This window comes from Chaetura pelagica, unplaced genomic scaffold (genome assembly GCF_000747805.2).
Source record: "Chaetura pelagica isolate M959 unplaced genomic scaffold, ChaPel_1.0 scaffold328, whole genome shotgun sequence".
Classification (NCBI taxonomy): Eukaryota; Metazoa; Chordata; class Aves; order Apodiformes; family Apodidae; genus Chaetura; species Chaetura pelagica.
Window position 1 is genome coordinate 1,208,933 of NW_009954216.1, and position 19,100 is coordinate 1,228,032.

The 19,100-nt window shown below is 45.4% G+C and overlaps 1 protein-coding gene across 1 annotated transcript in view; it reads left to right on the plus strand.

Annotated features, from left to right (window-relative positions):
* ITPR1 (inositol 1,4,5-trisphosphate receptor, type 1) overlaps nt 1-19,100 on the plus strand; it is a 173,056-nt gene that overhangs the window by 97,489 nt on the left and 56,467 nt on the right. The window contains exons 44-45 of the mRNA XM_010003374.1: nt 13,300-13,480; nt 14,098-14,351. Of these exons, the coding sequence (XP_010001676.1) occupies nt 13,300-13,480; nt 14,098-14,351 (435 nt within the window). The remainder of the gene's footprint in view (nt 1-13,299; nt 13,481-14,097; nt 14,352-19,100) is intronic.

Here is a 19,100-nt window from a genome sequence, read left to right on the forward strand (position 1 = left end):
AGAATTGCACCTGGTGTGGATTTTAATAAACATACCCCAGCTGCTTGTGTGGTATCCTTCCAAACAGAAAGAAAAAACCTTTATTATAGCAAAACATGGCTACAAAGATTACTGAATGTGTAATATCTTACTCTTTTGACTTTGCATGTGTTCTTTTTGCAAACAGTCTGTGTCTGTCCTGGACAATGGGCTTTCTGCAGAGCTATTCCAGAGAGTGTTTCCCCTTTCCTGCCCTGCTGCAACATGTCCCACGTGTCTGAACTAAACAACTAGTGATTTGTTGAAGGTCAATTTTACAGCTTTCACCCAGAGAAGTGATACAACCAAATGTATAATACACATATGGATTTAAGTTTATAATTTGATGTTGTTTGTGCTGCATTCTAATTAGGGACATTTATTTAGGTACACTGACATCTTCAGAAGAGCTTGGGCAATGGAAACTTAAAAAAAAAAAAGCCCCACACACGTGTCCCACTGTTCCCAGTGCAGTGTAACCACTCCTTAGTCCTCTGTTTTTACCCTGAAAATTAAAACTACAGAAAGACTTGGCCTGTCCCTGGTATGGCAGCAGCAGCAAAGAGCTACCACAGTCCAGTGTGATTCCTGGCTGGTATCTTCTGGGCAGCATCATGTGGTGAGATTTGATGGGGTGTCACATGGGGCTGAACCCTGGCTAGTTGTAGTTGATCACTGTGATTAAAACATGCACTCAGTCTCTGCAGAGGCACTTCTTGTGGCCAGGCAAACTTCCTTTGAGAGGAGAGGGAACTTTTTAGGGCTCCTTGACTCTCTGTAATCAGTCCCCTCTTTTTTTCCTTGTCTATATGTTGCCGTGAAGCTTCTTTGCAGAGAACTCTGTTTAAAATCCCATGTCACTGCAGTGACAGGATTAACATTCCTTGGGGACAGTCACTCCTTTAAATTTCCTGCTCTTCTTCAATGTAAAGGAAGCTGAGCTTTGATCATCCTAGCTCTCAGGAAGCCTCAGATAACCTCACACTGTCATGCTGGAAGGAAAAACAAATTCTGCAGCAGCCTGACATGGAGAGATCCTTTGCTTGTGCTGGAACCCAGAACTAATGGACCGAGTAGTCTCGCTTCCCGCTGTGTGCAAATCAGTGTTGGAAGCAGATTCTGTAGCTCATCTGGTCAAAACAAACAGGGATATCTGCAATCCATCTCCAAAGACGCCTTTTTCACCAAAAAGGGAAATTCTTTAGTTTGCATTTGCTGTCCATAACTGAGAGCTGGGAATCTGTAAAATAACTACGTGGTGAGGAATGAGCTGTTGGCATCAGATGTGGCTGGTGAGCGCTGTTAATGCTTCCAGATCTGCACCCTGCAGTCCTGCTGGTTTCTGTTGTACTCTTGCCTTTATAGATGTTACTTCTGCAACCCAAAGTAACTATTTTCAGTCCTTTCCCACTCAGGAATAAGTGCTTGGTGGTTGTCTGTACCTTTTGAAAATGTTCTGGGCAACCAGCAGTTACTCAGTGCATGTGCTTGTACGTGCTCAAATGCAGCACGCTGGGCTGGGGGGGGCTCTGGTGCAGGCTGCTTTTAAGTACAGAATGTTTTAGGAACCAAATGACTTGTGATGCCTACAGCTAATGCTGTGAGCTCTGAGGTCCTGGACACACCCAGCAGCTCTTACTCGTGCATGCAAAGCACAGATGGGACTTTATTGGAAATATCCTATGGAGCGGTTGTAATGTAGATATTCTGTGCTACAGCAATACAGTGACCTGATAGAAAAAGGCAAAAAAATAAGGTTTATCAGTGCACAAAGATGCTCCCTGACTTACGTCTGCATTGGTTAACTTCTTGGTGCTAGGCAGTGAGTTTTCTGGTGCCTTGATTTACTTGTGCTGGCTCCGGCGCAGTCAGGGCCTGTGGGGACAACTGCAATGACAGCACATGTTCAGCACTCTGATCTTCAGTAAGCAGCATTTGAGTCATGAAAGTAAGTCAGTAAGTAAAACTTTAATGGAAAAAATGCCAGTCACAAAGCCTAACTTCTGAGAGAACATCTGGCTCAAGGCTGGTGAATCAAAGCAAAGGTCGAGACTTGCTCTTGAGTAAAATCACCATTTCAGGTCTGTATCTCCCAGAGTAATTGCCAAATGGTGTCTAAGATAAACTGGCATCCTGAGATGGGAAATCCACATAACCAAGCTTGAAAAGCAGCAGGCTCTAGGTGCAGCCAGCTGCTGGGGAGCAGTGGCTTCTCAAGAGACCTGTGTGGGGAGCACTGCCTTCTCTTCAAAGCCAACATGGTTTATAAAGCAGTCTCATTACAGCACAGGGAAGATTTATCGAGTGCAGCAGCATGATAGTCCCTTGCTTGGTGAGATCTCATTTTTACAAAGTAAGCTGCAAAATTTGTCTGCTTATGGAAACTAGACATACTTCTGAAACAACCCTGCTACTTCCCATGGTCAGTTATCCTGATCTTTCTCTAATCTATGTTCATTTGGGAAGTTTAGCAGATAAAGCAGGTAGGACTGCACAATCTCTGCCACCTGCAGAGTGGATTTTCTGAGGCTCTATGGCAGTTTCCAGTAACTGCCAGTGGAAAAGTAATCTTCAGTCTCTGGACTAATAACGGTGTTCATTTCACATCAGATACATTTCTCGTTGTGAAAGTTGACCTTTGTCTTTGAGGTTTAACACAGTTTATCTTCATTTCACATTTTTTTGGGTTATTATTAGTGGCTCTTGATTTATGGTTTATTCTGTGCTCAGTCTGAGTAATTTTTACTGCACTTAAATTGCTCTTCTCTCCAGGCCTTTGAGAATAGGAAACTAGAGGGATAGGGACAGGTTATGTAAAAAGGCTTTTTGGCAGCAAAGCCAGAAATGTGTCACCTCTGTGTGGCATTTTCCTAACTCCAGGTTTTCACACGGGAAATAAATTCACCTGAAGTTAAGCAAAATGTTTGTACTGACACACAGGAACTTGCACATGATGATTGTAATATAGGTAATAAAGGGAGTTCCCGGGTAACTCCCATGAGCTTCAGTGGGAGAACAGATCCCCATGATGTTGGGAAGGGATAGCTGGAATAGGTGTTGCTGCTTCATTGCTTGCATGCAGGGCCAATATTAAGGCTAGGCAAAGTAGGTGGTTGCCAACTCTAGCAGAAAAGCAAATCTAGAAATGCTCCTTATTATAATTTGGCAGGAGTGATTTTTATGGTATTGTTAAGAAAATTAATGTGGGGGAGAAGCAGTACAAGAAGAAATACTCCTGGTTTACGTTACCTTACCTACCTGGTGGTGTGTGGCACAGTGAGCCCCACTCTGCTCTGTGACTTGCTGTGGGGTGAACGTGGATGTGATAAATGAACTGATCTGGGAAAAAGACAGAGGTCTTTGCCCACTTGAGGCTCTCCGGATGGAAACTTTTCTGGGTTATATTTAGTTTTTGGAGTTCACTTAGAAGTGCTGTCAGGTTCTTTGGTAACAGAAATGGTGATGAAAGTGCAGTGGCCGTGCCTGGTGAGCCCGTGGGCCCTGCTCCGCAGGAGCTCTGCTGCTGGGTGGGCAGCTGCCCTTGTTTGTCAGGAGACAGAAGCAGAGGTGGAATCAGGGGTCAAAACTGGACAACAAATTAGCTTGACAAATGCTGCAGCTCACTGAGCTGAAAATTACATAAACCCCTTTATTAATTTATATAACCCTCCGCATGCACCTCGAGAGAGCTGGTGTCAGCCCTTCTGCAGGGAGCAGCCAGGGGATGCCCTGCCAGCCCCACCTTCTCCTACAAAATGATGAGGGGTGAGTGTGCCCTGCATCCCCAGGGGGCTGCCAGCCAGCACCTGGCACTGTCTCCTCTGTCCCCCCCAGTGCTGGCCTGGGTGTGCTTGACCAGAGCTTGCGTGGCAGGTGCTGCTGCTTGTAGGCAGCTCTGCACACGGAGCTTCTCCTTTGGAAAAGCTGGGAGCCTGAGCTGTTTCCTACACATGCTGCAGCACAGAGGGTTTTCCTCCATTAAAGCAACCCTGACAAATGAATGACAGTGGAGGAAATTGCTGAGGACTTCTCCTGTAATGCTTGTGTTTCATCTGCTAAATAAAACCTACATGTGCTGCTCCTCTGCCTCACCTCCGTAGAGTTTTGGGTTTCCTTGGTTGGTGGAAGTTAATGGCAAGTAAAGTCCCTTACATAACTGCCTCTCCATGGAGACTTTCGTCTGCTCTTTTAATTAGGGATCTTCTCAAAAGTTTAATTGTCTGACAAATTACCCACATGGTGGTATTTTCAGCAAGGGAATGTAAAATGAGGTTGATGAGATTAGTTTAGTTTCAGGCATGTTTTTCTTAAAATGCTACACCAAAGTGATGTGCTGTAGAGCTGCCACTTCAGAGTGTGGTTGTGTCTTCTTTCCCCTTCATCCACAGTTCTTCCTGAGGTGGGCTGCAAACACAGAGGATGAGGTGATGGGAGTCAGCACCCAAATGAAAAAGGTGATTATTTTTCAGCAAAGAAGTGGGATTTGCTCCTAGATTTAAGGCATCTGAGCAGGGTCACTCCTCCTGCAGGGGGGATGATGATGGGATCTGCTCTACACCCCTCCTGTCCCCAGCAGAGTGTGGAAGGAAGACCATGGACCACCACAACTTGAGATCGTGGTGGTGGACCTGAGAGTTGTTTCTCTGTCAAGGCATGGCAAGAAGAAATGGGTGTTGTGCAGAGCCAGGGTTTAGAGCTCACCATACATGTGAGATGGGGCTGTACAAAAAGCCATGTGGGTTCTACTTGCTTCACCTTCCCAAGCTCTTCAGTTCATCCTGCAAAGGGGAGCTGTGCCTTTTGTGTGCCCTCCTTTGAGGAGCTGTGGCCCCATGGTACCATGCTGCTCCTTGCAGAACTGCCCGGGGGGGGCTCTGAACAAGTGAAATACCAGGACAGCCAGCTCTTCATCAGTGTCTGGTTTAGTAGGAAATACCAGTTTGGGTGAATCTCTCCTGTCTCCAGCTCTGTCTTGCACCAGACTTTAAGTTAGTTGATGTTTCTCCTCATGCGTTGCCACCATTAAGAAAACTCCAGCACAGTGAATTGTGGTCTCCTTTGCTGAACTTGGTGCCTCAGACTGTCCAGAGGTGATCAATAGTTATGAAATAGCTGCAGAATTGATGCTCAGAAGGAATTGGATGCAGAGCTGTCCAGTTCCTGTTGGTGTTTGTGGCACGTAGGGAACCCACAGAAGCCAAGTGAGGCAGGGTGCTCCCTGGCAATGGGGAGGGGGTCACTCTGCCACCATCTGCCCAGGCCTCAGGCTCCAGGGAGCAGGAATTCTGAGGCAGATCCATGTCCTTCAGCTTGCTGTAGTGTTGGCTGCGAGATCTTGTCACAACATGGAAGCAATAAGCATTGCTGAAAAGATCATCAGTGAAATAGCTGGAACCAGCCTGTCAACCCACTTTTTTTTTTTTCACTTAAAGATTTTTTTCTCTGTGACTGCAATTGCCCTTAAATTGGGGGAAAAAAATTATAAAATGTTACAGAAGTATTGGTGATATAAAATGTAGACTTAGTGACATAATAGTGCTTTTAGGGTATGTGGTTTCAACTTCTTAAACCAGATTTACTCCTTAGAAGATTTGCAACAGTCACAGATATCTGTGAGCACACAAAATCATACATGTTAGTAAATGCTTCAGAGGCAAAAATATCTTTGGATCACTAAACTTTTATAAACAGGACTTGGACTTTTGATTGTTGATTAAGAAAAAATCTCTTAAAACTTCTGTTTGTTTATAACAGGCAGAATTCTTTGATATGGGATGTTATATTCTTTTTACATGGTTTCCCAATCAGATATTATAACACAAATACAAAACCAGCAAGCTGTCAGCACGTATTAAGTAAATCACCTATGTCTTTTATCATTTTAATGAGTTTTTTCTCAAGTTAAAGTAGCGAATATGTTGGTTTTTTGCATTCTCAGTATGCTGCTTCAGAACATGACACTAAAAAACAAAGTACATATTGGTAAGGACCTGCGTGAACTGTCACATTCAGCTGTGGGCGGGGATCTTGTCCTGTTGTGAAAGACAGCCCTCCCCAAAGCCAAGCTGCAAGTCCAGGCTCTCCTGCATGACACAGTTACCTTCAAAACAAAGCACAGAACCTGCTCTGGTAATGAAGTCAGCGCTGAGGAAATCCACGTCCTGGTGTGGCTGTTGATCTGCAGCACGTGAGGAGCCTGGAGGTGACAAGTCCCTGGGAGCACAGTCTCTTTGGCTTTGTTTTAGTGCACTTAGCACAGTGAAGTCTCAGTCTCACAGAGCCGTCAGGTACCACTGTTTTAAAACAAGCCCTCCAGATCATGCACTGAGAGAAGCCAAAAGCTGTGAGGAGTCATTCCTGCAGAGATGGATTTCTTTTATTGGGGGCAGTAAGATGTGTGGGTGAGAATGAGAACAGGATGGGTGAGATGAGGTTGTAACGATACCACTTGAGTCTTTCTAGACTTGAGCGTTGCAGCTGATGCTGCTTTTTGAAGTTCATTTGGGCCATCAGTATTTCTGTATCTTAGCATCTTTCAGTCTTCTTGCCCAAAAAGAGGTTTTATGCTTAGATTCTGAGGTGCCCATCTGCGATTGAGCATGGTAGGCAAAAGAGGAGAGGTGCTCCAGCAGGGTCCAGCTTGTCATCCAGTCTTGGTAGCTTTGCTTCATTCCTGGGTGTTGGGTACCACGGACCTCCAGGTGGCAATCCTCTTGGTTTTCAGGTGTGATTCTGCTCCTCTAAGAAACACAGATGTAAATCACTTGTTCTCCATATTGGTCTCTGTGGGATCCAGGTCCAACCTAAACTTTTAAGATGATCCCTGGCAGGATTAAAGTCCTCCACCAGCAGGCAGAGGCAAGCAAGTCAGAAAAACAAGGTCATGCTGCCTTTTTTTTTTTTTTTTTGGGTAAGCACAGGAATCAACAAAGCAATGTTATATAACTTCTATTTATATCCCACTTGCTCACTAGCTGCAGGCATACAAGAGTAGCTGAGAAGGGAATTTAATGAGCTCTCAGGGCTTGCTCACCTTCCAGAGCGGGTAGGAGCCAGCTTGTTTTTGAAGTGCGTCAGCAAATGAAACTGGTGGTGGGTGGGTGGTTTGGGTAGGTGGACTGACTTGTTGCTATGGTTTTCTTTAATTCCTCTGTCTCTCAAGAAGATCTTACACTTTTTTTTTTTTTCTTTTGGGGAGTCTGCAGACTTCCTTGTTTCTCACACCTACACTGAGCTTGCTGGTTTGGTAAGGAAGTGGGATTCATGCTCCTGCTGTGCAAGAGCCTTGCAGAGATTAACTGAGTGACCCGGCGGGTTCGTGCTCCCATGTGTATGCAGGAGGAACTCCAACATGGCTCTGTGCAGAGAGCAGGTCAGGCCCCTGAGTCTCCCACACTTTAAGAGCCATCTGCTCTGTCTGCAGGGGCATTTCAGCCCCCAAGCCAGCAGTCACGTTTCTGCCTGCCATTCCCCCAGTGTGCCTTCACCTTCTGTGACCATCCCATGTCACCTCACTGTCCCAGGGGTTCGGTACTGGCACAAGGGGACTGTACCTCTGTGGAGTCTTACTTTCCTCTTTGTGAAATGACTCCAAACTGCATCAGGATTTTAGGTGTTGCAGAAGAAGAGTGTGTGGGATATTAGGGCTCTCTGTGAAATGAGCAGTGTAGTTCTGCTGCTTTCATTTAAAGCTGCTTGGGAAAGATGAGCCTTTACCCGGGTCTGTCTGTGTAGGCTCATACCCCTCCAAAAACACCCTCTGTGGGCTGGGGCTCCAGCAAAGAGTAGAGCCTTGCAGGATGGAGTGTGGATGCCCATAACAGTTTCTCTTATTTGTGGAAAACAGAGCTGGGAAGTCCCCCTCCTGAGTTTATTTTACAGTTTGCGAAAAACACAGGCAATTGAGGTGCTCTGGCAGATTTTCCTTATGGGTTTATTTCAAACTGTGAAGTATGTTGAGCATGAAATATTTCAGCTTCCTTAAGCTATGCAAGACTAATGATATCTATCACTCACGCCCCAGAGTGATGGATCTTTAGTGAGCCAGTATGAAGGATTTCAAGAAAAGAGAGGGACCGGTGATATTTAAAATAAATAGAAGAGAAAGCAAAGTTAGGTTTGAATTTTCTGCAGTGGAAGCCCTTGCAATATGTTCAGGCAGCATGCAGAGGGTTGGCACAATGAAGTGCCTGTGCTAGCAGTGCAGTTGCCCTCAGACGTGGCTGCCTGGAAGCAGCCTGGCTGTGAGGAGTGGCTCGGGGGTGGCGAGCGCTTCCCGCAGACGTGGAGTAGCACAGAAGTTTTGTGTTAGTCTGTGCTGGCAGCTCGTCCGGGTAACCAGGCGAGGTAACAACCCCATAATAATCTCTCTCCAGCATTGGAATAATATGTCCTGAATTGAAGCCAGAGAGCTGATCTTTTTCTTGTATCTGGAGGGACTTTCCTCTTTGAAATATCCCTGACTAGTCAAGTTCATGGGGTGTTTTCCATTCACTGGCATTAGAGAAATGGGGAGGGAGGTGACAGCCGTTTGCTCTCATTTGCAAGGTGTTTGCTGGGCTTTGCTTTCCCTTGCTTATTGGTAATCAAGTATTTGTTTTCCTGGGGAATTCTTTGGGCTGTCTTCAGATGCTCTGGCAAGGCTTACAGGCTGTGGTCTGTTGAAGCAGCTCTGTGAATTCCAGAGGGTGTGGTCCAGGGAAGGCTGGGCAGGATGACGGCCATGGCTCGGGATCTCCAGCCAAGTGCTTGCCTCGGAGCAGGCCACCCCTCTTGCCTGAGGAAGCACAGAGCTGAGCAGATGCTTCTGAAATCCAGTGCTTGCTGAGGGTTTTAGTTCCCTGTCTCAAAACACAGTCCTTCAGACAGCACATCCAGGCAGTAATTAGGGAGTTTGGGGAGGGAAGCCAAGCAGTTTGGTGGGAGCAATCAAATGGTTGTTCCTTTTCTTGGTTGGCAAAACAGTTGTGACTTGGGGGCAGCTCCAGCTATCAGGTGACAGCAGAGAGGAAGATGTTCCCAGTAGAGGTGACAGCAGACAACAGGCAAAACTGGTAAGCCTTACAAAGCCAAGAGCTAGAAATAAGCTGCCTTTAGCTGGTTCCTTTTTTATTTTTCCCCCCTCTCATTTAACAATCCTGCACTGGGCACAGATTCATCGTTACACTTACTGTGGATTAGTTACATTCATAGTGGATTATTTAGCTGGTCTATACTCTGTACACAAAGCTATTGCTCTGCTGCAGTTTGTGGCTTTTCTCTCCAAATGGCAAATGTCAGTTCTGCTGGTTAAAAACCTGTTTGCTTCCAGTTGCTGGTACATTAGCCATGTTAAGTAGCATTTTTCCATGCCATGGGGTTATCCTGCCTCCTGAATCCCACTGCCCTAAACAGCGTAGTTAGCTGACCTTCTCTTCCACTCATCAAGGCAGGAAGAGAGAAGAGGTAAAGCATTAATGCTAGGAAACCTACTTGTTCTTTGTTGATTATTTTTTTAAGTGATTTTACAATCCAGATCGTAAGAACGTGCCAAAAATAACCACCACAGAAAGTTATGTTAATTCTCAAAAAAAATGCCAGCATGCACAAGTGCTATTTTCAGTTTAGTAAAAAAGGTAGGTGAACATTTAACAGTGTATGTAAATAATTTGAAGGTGAGAGGATACCAAGTTCCTGGGAACAACTACTGAAGAGACATAAAAGAAAAAATTAACATCACCAAGGGAAGTTAGTGACATGAAAAGGAGCTTATCACGTTTCTAATGGTCATTAACTGCTGGAACAGGCTACAGGCAGACATGATTCATCATCTCCAATGCTTTCCAAAGAAGGACAGGATGCTTTTCTCAAAAAGGTGCCTTTCTTAAACATGGGCTCAGTGAACGGGCAAGAGCAAAAAGCTGCTGGTGTTTAGGGATGGGCCAGGCTGTAGCTGATCAGTGTGCTGCAATTGGCCTTTGATTTATTTTCTAGTGAAATCACTCACTTGGTTTACAGCTTTTCTTCTGCAATGTGTTTTGCATGGACCAGGAAAATAAAGTAAAATATGATACAGTGAGGATGTTTACTTACCATCCTCCTTTGGCTGAGAGGCAATGTCCTGGAGAACAAAGGTGTCAGAGGGATAGTCTGCTGTGCATGAAGTTTCTGGTTGGATCTCTTTAGGGGCAGAGTTAGGTGTTGGACAGGAGGAGGAAGGCACACATTTTCTGGTACATGATAGTGGTGGTGTTGTACTCTGTGGAATTTTAATAGACCGCTTTGGATGTCAGGAGAAGGAGTCTGTGTGGCTGGCTTTGCAGATATGTGGTGTCTGTGCTGGGTTCTCTTCCATCCATCCACCTGTTTGAAAGAACTCCAGGCTCATCACAGCTAGTATGCCTGTCAGAGAAGCAGCACGTTGCTGCTTGCCTGGCGCTTCATGCGGCATGGAAACAGTGCACCACAAAACCAGGTATTCTCCAGTCACCTGCCAGACTTTAAACTGGCAAACCTGCATGCAGAAAGATTTTCCCGTGTGTGTTAACAAAGCTCTTTCCACTGCTCCACGTTAGTCTTGAATGAGTTTGTGTTGTGTGGTTGCTCTGTCTTTAAAAATGATGGAGGCCCCTTTGGGTGATGTCCCTGTGTGTGGTGAGCGTGGCCATCGTGTTAGAGGCTCTTGCATGGCTATGAGGATGTTTTTGAGTTTCTTTCACTCTGTGGCTGTGTAACTAATTGCAGTCACATTATCTCTGATATTCTCAAGTTAGAGAGCAGTCTGGGTTCATGTAATTGGCCAGTGGTGGGTGAAGAGATGAACTGTCTTCCACTGAGGTGTAGGGGCTTGTGAAGCTGTTTGCTGAACCTGGCGTTGATAACGCAAACCCCGGGGTGGTCTTTTGTGCCATCTGATGTCTCTTGTTTAATGGCAATGACTTCACAGTCATTAACAAATCACAGTTGAAATGAAATACAAGTTCATACTGCGTTATTTTAGCACTTGGTAAATAATTTTTAGGATTTCTGTCATAATTATCACCACCAATTACCTGCTCAAGTGCAACTTGCGAGATCACACCTCTTAAAATACAGTGTCTTTGATAGCTGGCATGTGGTTGATTCATATGTGTGAAGGTGTTAGGCATCCTGACCTAAACTGAAACAATCATTTTATGACAACCATTGAACGTGTGCACAGCACGCACAAGAAGCTTTACTGGAAATGTTCCCTTCATTTGTTTTTTTTTCTCTGAAGCGCAGTGGAAAGTCAGTTGAGAAGCTTGAAAAGATGACAGAAATCAAGCCTGTCAGCAAGTAACCAGTACCCATGTACAAGGTATTGCCTCAGTGTGGTTCGTTTAAAAAAAGCTTTTCCTTCACCACTGCTTCATCACAGGGAAAGTCCTCCTGTTCAGATTCTTGAGATGTGCAGCCAGGTGACCACCATGGTTTGACTGACGAGTAAAACATGTTATTTTCCAGAAAACAGTTACACTTTCTAGAACCCTTAGTTTCTGCTGGTCTATCTGTAAGGTATTATTACTGGTATGTTCCTTGTGTAAATACTGGCGGAGTAAAATTTTCAAGATGCAACTTAGATGTAAACTATTCCTCTGTACTTGTAGCCACTAAGTAACAGCCAGTGCTTCAAAGGGTTGGCTGTGTAAAGAGCCCAACTGGGGTTTGGTTACTGGTCAGCAGCTCTGGGAGACCCTGGTAATGCATTCCTTGGTCATGATTGTAGTTTGACAGGACATTGTCCACTGGATCTGGTCATACCAAATAACCAGTTTAGAATAACAAAAGAAAAAAACAATTGGCCAAGTAAACTGTCATTCAGGGAAAGGATGGTTTATTTGGGTACGTTTTATGAGAAAACATTACAATTATTGATAAAAAGGATTAGAGAATAGTTCTGCAAATGGTATTAGAGCAATTGGGCACCCAAGTCATCTTGTGTCACATCCCAGGGCCCAGCACAGTTTCTGCTTCTTCAGGAGAAGGTACCAGTGTGACTGGCCATGCAATGTCTGTGCTGGGTTCTCCTTTCCATCCTCTCTGCTGATCACCAGAATTAAGAACAAACTCTAAAGAGTTTGCCTAAGATGCTCTGGGCAGGCAGAAGGTGTTGGGAGGCCTATCTCACGTGCATATTGACCAGCTTCTTGAAACAGTAGCACTGCTCGTCTGTCTCTAATCAGAGCCACAACCTTATGAGTGTTCCAGAGTCATGCGGCGCTGCTCCGAGTGCAGCTGCTCGGGGTGATCAAAGGCAGGCGGAGCAGAGACGGCCTCGTGTGCTGCTCCACGGGAGCACGGGCAGGATATATTGCTGTTCCCATCTTAATTTGTTGTGGGGTTTTTTTTCAATAAATCAGGCTTCATTCCTATTCATCATGTAAAGCTGTTGGATCGTGAGCTGCTGCAGAATGCTAACTAATTTCATAATACTCTGCATAAGGTGACCCACTTACAAGTTCATCCTTCAGTCGTATTTAAGCTCTGCTCCTGATTTATGTAACAGCATATTGGTTTCATCAGGAATGGTCTGATCGCTCACTGTGTTGGCTCCTTTTTGACCTGTACTTGATTTGTATTCTCCTCAAATTTTAGGACGAACTTTCTGTCTCCGTGCGCATATGGGCAGAAGAACATGAATAAACTTTCTTGAAAGTAGTCTGTGTTTTGAGTTTTTTCTGTCACTTACAGATATATTAGAGTAGGAATTGAAAGGAGTTGTAAGAATTCTGCTGCAGACAGGGCAATGGAAACTTAGGCCTAAGTAGCCCTCATTACATTACCCTGTTTGTACATTTTTGGACCGTGATTAAAATTAACTGTTATCTTATGAATCTCAGTCCATTTGATTTGATGGCAGGAAGGCAGGACAGTTCTTTTTCCTCTGTATTTTGCTCATACTCTTCTGTTTCTCAACTGGGAATCAAATTATAGATAATTCCATTGTCCTTACCTCACCTTAATTCATTGTACTTACTGTAATTCCTTTATTGAGAGAGAAGTGTGCTGCTTAAATATATTAGGGCTAGTGTGATTTATTGCACTTACTTCTCTTTAAAAATATATTTGGAAGTTGTTAATAAGGGAGCTAATGTAGCTGAGGCACTTGGGCTTCCTTAACAATAAAGTACAAGTTTCCATTGCTCTAGGTTTTGGTTTATTGAAAACTAATTAACCTCTCAATCCTCCAGCATCTCATGCAGTGCAGAAAGGTGAAATGCTCTGTGTTCAGATCTGTGTGTGAAGGGACAGATCCTGATCCTGATCCATTTTCTCTCCCAGCATTCGTTCTTCTGCCGACTGACGGAAGATAAGAAATCTGAGAAGTTCTTTAAGGTTTTTTATGATCGCATGAAAGTGGCACAGCAAGAAATCAAGGCTACTGTCACAGTCAACACGAGTGACTTAGGAAACAAAAAGAAAGATGAAGACTCTGACAGAGATGTACCAAACAGAAAAAGAGGTAATCCCCAGTTGTTGGCATCTGAAGTGACAAGGGAGTAAAATGCTGTGTTTTGAACGCATTTCAGTTGATGCAATAATGCTCTGATCTCTGATCCCACAGAGCAAAGTTCAGAGATCAGTGGTGCCCTGGTTCGGGATTTCAAGAGCTCCATCCCCTCTTCATCCATTTGTGAGATTGTGCTATTGAAAGGATGAAAATATTTCTGACCTGAGATGCTGCCACCTTGTCTCTGGTGACAAGCTGCCCAAATCTGATCTGTAGTAATGACCCTGGACTGTGGGTTGTGGTCAGTGCCTTCTCTAACAATAAGTGGAGAAATCCTAATTTTCTTCTAGAGCAGGTCCTTTTGTCATAACTCCTGAAAGTGCTAGATGTGTGTGCCCTAACCAATTAATACCAGAGTTTGTATCTTTAATGTGGTTGGCATAAAAGGTGTGAAGAGACTGACATGATCTCCTGAACTCGAGACCCTCACATCACACTAAACATACTTACCAAAAGAGCTGAGATCAATACCTGGCCTGTCTGGGAAATGGGCATGGGAAACATGTGCATAGATCTTCTGGTCCCTTTACTCCCTTCCCTTAAGGGAAATCTGTTCTTTTGTCTTTTAGTGAGAGAGCCTATGACCCAAATCACTGAGGAGGTCCGGGATCAGTTACTGGAGGCCTCTGCAGCCACGAGGAAGGCGTACAACACGTACCGCAGGGAGGCCGATCCCGACGAGCATTACTCAGCAGGAGAAGGAGCACAGTCTGCAGCAGACAAGAGCAAAGATGAGCTGGAGATGAGCGCTGTGATCTCCATAATGCAGCCCATCCTCAGGTTCCTGCAGCTTCTCTGTGAGAACCACAATCGGGATTTGCAGGTACAGCTGGTTCCTGTGCAGTCCGTGTCACATCGGTCTCACTTAGCCCGTGTCTTCTTAAACTCCTGTGAGAACAACTGCTTTAGTTGGCCTTGAAGATAATCCAAAAAGAGTGTTTATTTATCATGGACAAATGCAGGGAGGTCCAGTTACCCAGTGTTCGATGGTCTTTTCATTGTTTATAAAAGGTGGTGGGATCATCACTCTGTGGCTTTTTAGAAGTATCTACTTAAAGCAAGGAAGTGTTCTGCTGTGAACTTGCTGATCTACCTTTGAGAGGGGAAGGGAAGAAGTAAGAATTCATGAAGGAAAATAAAGAGAGCATTGGGACTTTGGTTCCAGCAGCCCTCAATCATATGCCTACTTTGCAGTGAGCAAGTTCTCAGGGGTTTCTGTGGACCTGTTTGCGTGCATTGGGTTGAACATGTAGGGATGGTATCAGGAAAGCCTCAGCTGGAGTTCAGTCTAGTGAGGAACATGAAGGGCAACAAGAAGGGTTTCTAGGTTGTAGCCACAGCAGGAGACTAGGGAGAGCATGAGTCTGCTGCCAAAGGGGGGCAGGGGCCCTGGGTGGTAAATGGAGAAGGCAAAGGTGCTCAATGCCACCGTCACCTTGGTCTTTCCTGCTAAAAGCAGCCTTCACAAGCCCTCAGTCCCTGAGACTAGAGGGGAGGTCGGGAGCAAGGAAGACATACTCTCAATGGAGGAGAATTGGGTTAGGAAACATTCAAACAAGCTGGAATATGTGCATGGCCATGGTGCCTGGTGGGATGTCTCAGGCCCCCTGTGGAGAGCTGGGTCAAGTTCTGGGCTCCTGAGTCCAGCAGGGGGTCTTAAAGCTGACTAAGGGACTGGAGCATCCAATGGGCGAGGAGAGACAGAGGGAGAGGTCAGCCTGGAGAGAAGACTTGGAGATCTCACCCATGTGTGTAAATACCCAAGGGGGGATGTGAAGAGGACGGAGTCAGGCTCTGCTCAGCAAGGGAGCAGTCAGTCTCCAAAGGTCCCTGCCAACCTCAGCTGTCCTGTGCTGCTCTGGGCTGTGTTTGTATCATTCCAAACAGCAAGCCCAGAACTCATTCGTTAGCAATCTCCCTGTGCCCCTGCGGGGGGAAGGGGATTGCTCACCAGTGGGCTGCAATTAGCATGATTTCTGTTCAGCATCAGCACTGCTGCTGGGTGAGGATGGAACGCAGGCGAGGAGCTGGTGAGGCACAGTACAATGCACTAAATGCCCACATAAAGAAGCGGTAATTGCCTTGATTGCACATTGTTGTGTGGCACGCCAGGAGTGTAGGACCCTGCGTGAGAGCCTTTCAGCCCTGCCAAATCACTTCTGCTGAGCTGGGATGCCCGGCTGCTGGCAAGATGGGAAATCCAATCCCTATGGTAATGTTCCTGTGCTAGGAACGTGTCATTCTTTCACCATTTTATAGGGACCAGGGTTACATACATCGGGGTTTCTCCTAATGTTTTTTGTTGTTTTTTTGTTAAAAAAAGTATTTGCTCTTTGTTTTGTTGAACAGTTTTCGTGCCATTAATGTTAGAGACAAGTTAGGGTGGCAGTTGGAGGTGGCAATAGTCCAAACCACAGGCACATGATCCTCTGCTGCTCCTGGCCTTGGCTAGGCACTGAAAGCTATAGGAGCAAAATTGAATTCAAGCCAATTTAGAAGCTTGGCCTGCGCTGTTCCACCATCCTGAACAATTAAATTCCCCAAACAGCAGGTAGTTGCATTCAGCTCTGGGAGAAATGGTTGGTTGTTTTTTTTAAGAAAAAAAGGCCAGAGGAACAATTTTTCAAATACGTTCCTCTTGCTGCTTGCCTGCCTTGATCTCACCTTTCTCCTTCAGTCCTGAAGGGAGGCAGGAGTGTATGAAGCTCCAAAATCTTTGTGCTTGCAGTTAGTATGTTGTAGCTGAACTCCTTATCAAGATTGCCAGTGGATTCACTGCTTCAAGGAGCAAGGAAGATCTATTCTGGGAGTGGTGTGTCATCCACAACAGCATGCTAGGTTTGAATTAGAAGTGAACAGGGACCACCTGCCTAGAGCAGTTGTAGTTTTATCCAAACCAGTGTTTACAAGCTGTTTGCAATTGTCAGTAGCCTGATGCAAAACCAGGAAAATTCAAGTCCTGGCTGTAAGGGTTAATATTTGTTATAGATCAGGAGGAAGTCTGTGTGAAGTGGCCAAGAGAGTTGCAATACTTTGCCTTTTGCATCACTTGGTTGTTCCCTTGCAAATGAAACTGCAGTTTGCTCCCTGTTGCACAGCCAGGATACTGTCCCCCTTCAGATCATACCATGGGTCTGGAGGAGGAGCTGCAGTATCTTTGAATTAATGCAAGGAGTGGGACACACAGGTAGAGATATACTTTTAAAAACCCATAATTAAAATATTCACTTCAGGCAGAGTGCATCAGATTTTGCTGTAGAGTACTTTTGGTAACCCTGGGGGCACAGACACTGGGGGCTGTTATTAAGCTTTCATGAGGTGTGACCCTTGGTCCTGCACGAGAGCTCAGCCTGGTCCCGGCTCTGGGCTGCTGTCCAGCCTGTCTGTGCTGCCCTGGCTGAGCTGCAGCCCCCTTGTCACCTCAGGAGGCCTTTTCTGTGCCCTCTCTCTTCTGTTGAAGGTGCCCCCGTGTGCCACAGAATCAGTCATGGGAACTGAAGCTCGTGACAAGCTCAGTGAAGCACCCAGGGAATGCTCTGCTGGAAGCAAGGGCTGTGCTGGCTGGAGGTGACCGGGGATTCCTGGGAGCAGGGATCCATTCCCTCCCTCTGGAGTGGGCACTGGGGCAGGTGATACCCAGCAGCTTTCCACACTGCCACAGCCAAGTGTGCAGCTCCACATGAAATCCCATGTTTGTAGGAAAAATAATATTCCAATTCTTTTTTTAATACTAAGTGAGTTATTTCTGTGAAATAAAAATAGTAATATGCTAGCCAGTCATGCCCAGATTAAAGGTCTAAGTTGGCAGGTTAAATACTGCTTTTCTGCAAATTAAGCAGAAATTGATAAACTTTTAACATTGGATTTGACTGTTTCTTCTTAATCCCTGGAGGCAAAGCCTAGGTAGTAGGGAGGAGCAGTAGAGCTCTGGGTGCTGCAGGAGGGTGGCTCAGTAACGTGGCTGCTGGAGCAGAGCTGCTGCATGCAGGGAATGAGCTGCTGTAGCCTGCCATGTTTGGGGCATGAAATACACATGAGAAATGACTTCTAAGACCAAAGGGCAAGACTGTATTCAGTGAAAAATGCCTTGACTTACCTGATTGCTTGTAAAGAAAAATCTGATCGCTTAAAAATAACTCTTCACTAAGACCTTATTTATGTTCTTTCTTTGCAAAGATTTTCCAATGAGGGATCAGATTTCTGCTAAAGCAAAGACTGCCCAAAGAAAGCATTTAGACTTTGGGGGGAATTACCCACTGAAATGGTAGAACTGTTCTTTCCAAGGCTTCTTTGTTCATCCCACTTGAACAAATGGAGCTAGTATTCTGAATGCAGGCAATTTTATTATTAGCCATTCTGTTCTCTCTGAAGGATGCTCAGCTTTGGACTGTGTACTGGGCAGCAATCTCCAACACCCTAACCTTCTGTAGAGGCATTAAGAACTGGCTGCAGAGGCTGCCTTTGTCTTTGGAGCCCTGTCTGGTCATGTATCCCAGAAATGGGGAGGACTGGGCTCCCTAAAAAGGGATTGCAGCATAAAGTAATCTAACAAAGGATCTCCAGAAGGTTATTTGCAAAGGGAGGAGTGTAAAGGCTGCCTGGCTTGGAGTGTTTTTCTTCCCCTTGAAAGGTATTTATCTCTCAACTGAGTATGCAGGATGCTAAAAGTTAGGCAGTATGGATGCTCTTCTCCCCCTTTTCTCCTCAAGGTGCCTGTTTTTCACATGTTCTAGCTGAATCTGCAGCTGTTGCTCTTTATTCTGAATTCAGGGTCTGGGGATGGTGCAGGCCTCGGGTTCCTTCCCCCCCCCCTGCCAGCAGCAGGATGGCATGTTCAGTATTGATGAGCTGTGTTCCCACCCTGTAGCCTGTGAGATGCTCTAGATGACAGAAATAAGAGCTCAATCCATACTGGCTGAGGCAGCAGCAGACATTCCCTGGGGCACTTTCTCACAGTGCAACAGGGTCTTGCTTTCTACAGTTTTTTCCTTGCCCTTGTTTAGCCATCTAACTTTGTCCTTCTGCCTCCTGTGCCTCATTCCTCCTCTTTCCTTTGTGTTTATTGACTTTGGATCAAGCAGCTCGGGCTGGTATAAACCGAGCTATGATCAGAACAAATGCGGTACTGCAGCTGAGGAGCATTTTGTTTCACCACCTTCAGTACGATCCATGATTTTTGCTTTTCTTTCCTGGAGGGAAGGCACAAGCTCCACTTTCTGTAGCATCAACCTTTCTACAGCCTGACAAGTTAATCAAAAGCCAGGACACTAAATGAGCAATCAGTTGAAATGTGCTGAATCACTGTCACCTTTAGTCTGCATTCATAGACAGCATTTTCCATTTTTAGCTTAGTCTTCAATTGAATCTGGCAATTTCTCAGTCTGTTTGCCTTAAAAGACTTATTAGTCTGACGCAGGCACTAGAGGCAATCAGTTAGCAGGGCTTCTCCTCAGGCTGCCAGAAAAGACCTTGCTGGTTCCATAGTCACAGGCATTTTGTTTGTCTGAGGGTTTTTTTCACCTTTGAAGTGTCTTGTAGCCTGCTAGAGTTAAGCTAGATAGGAGTTCTCCTG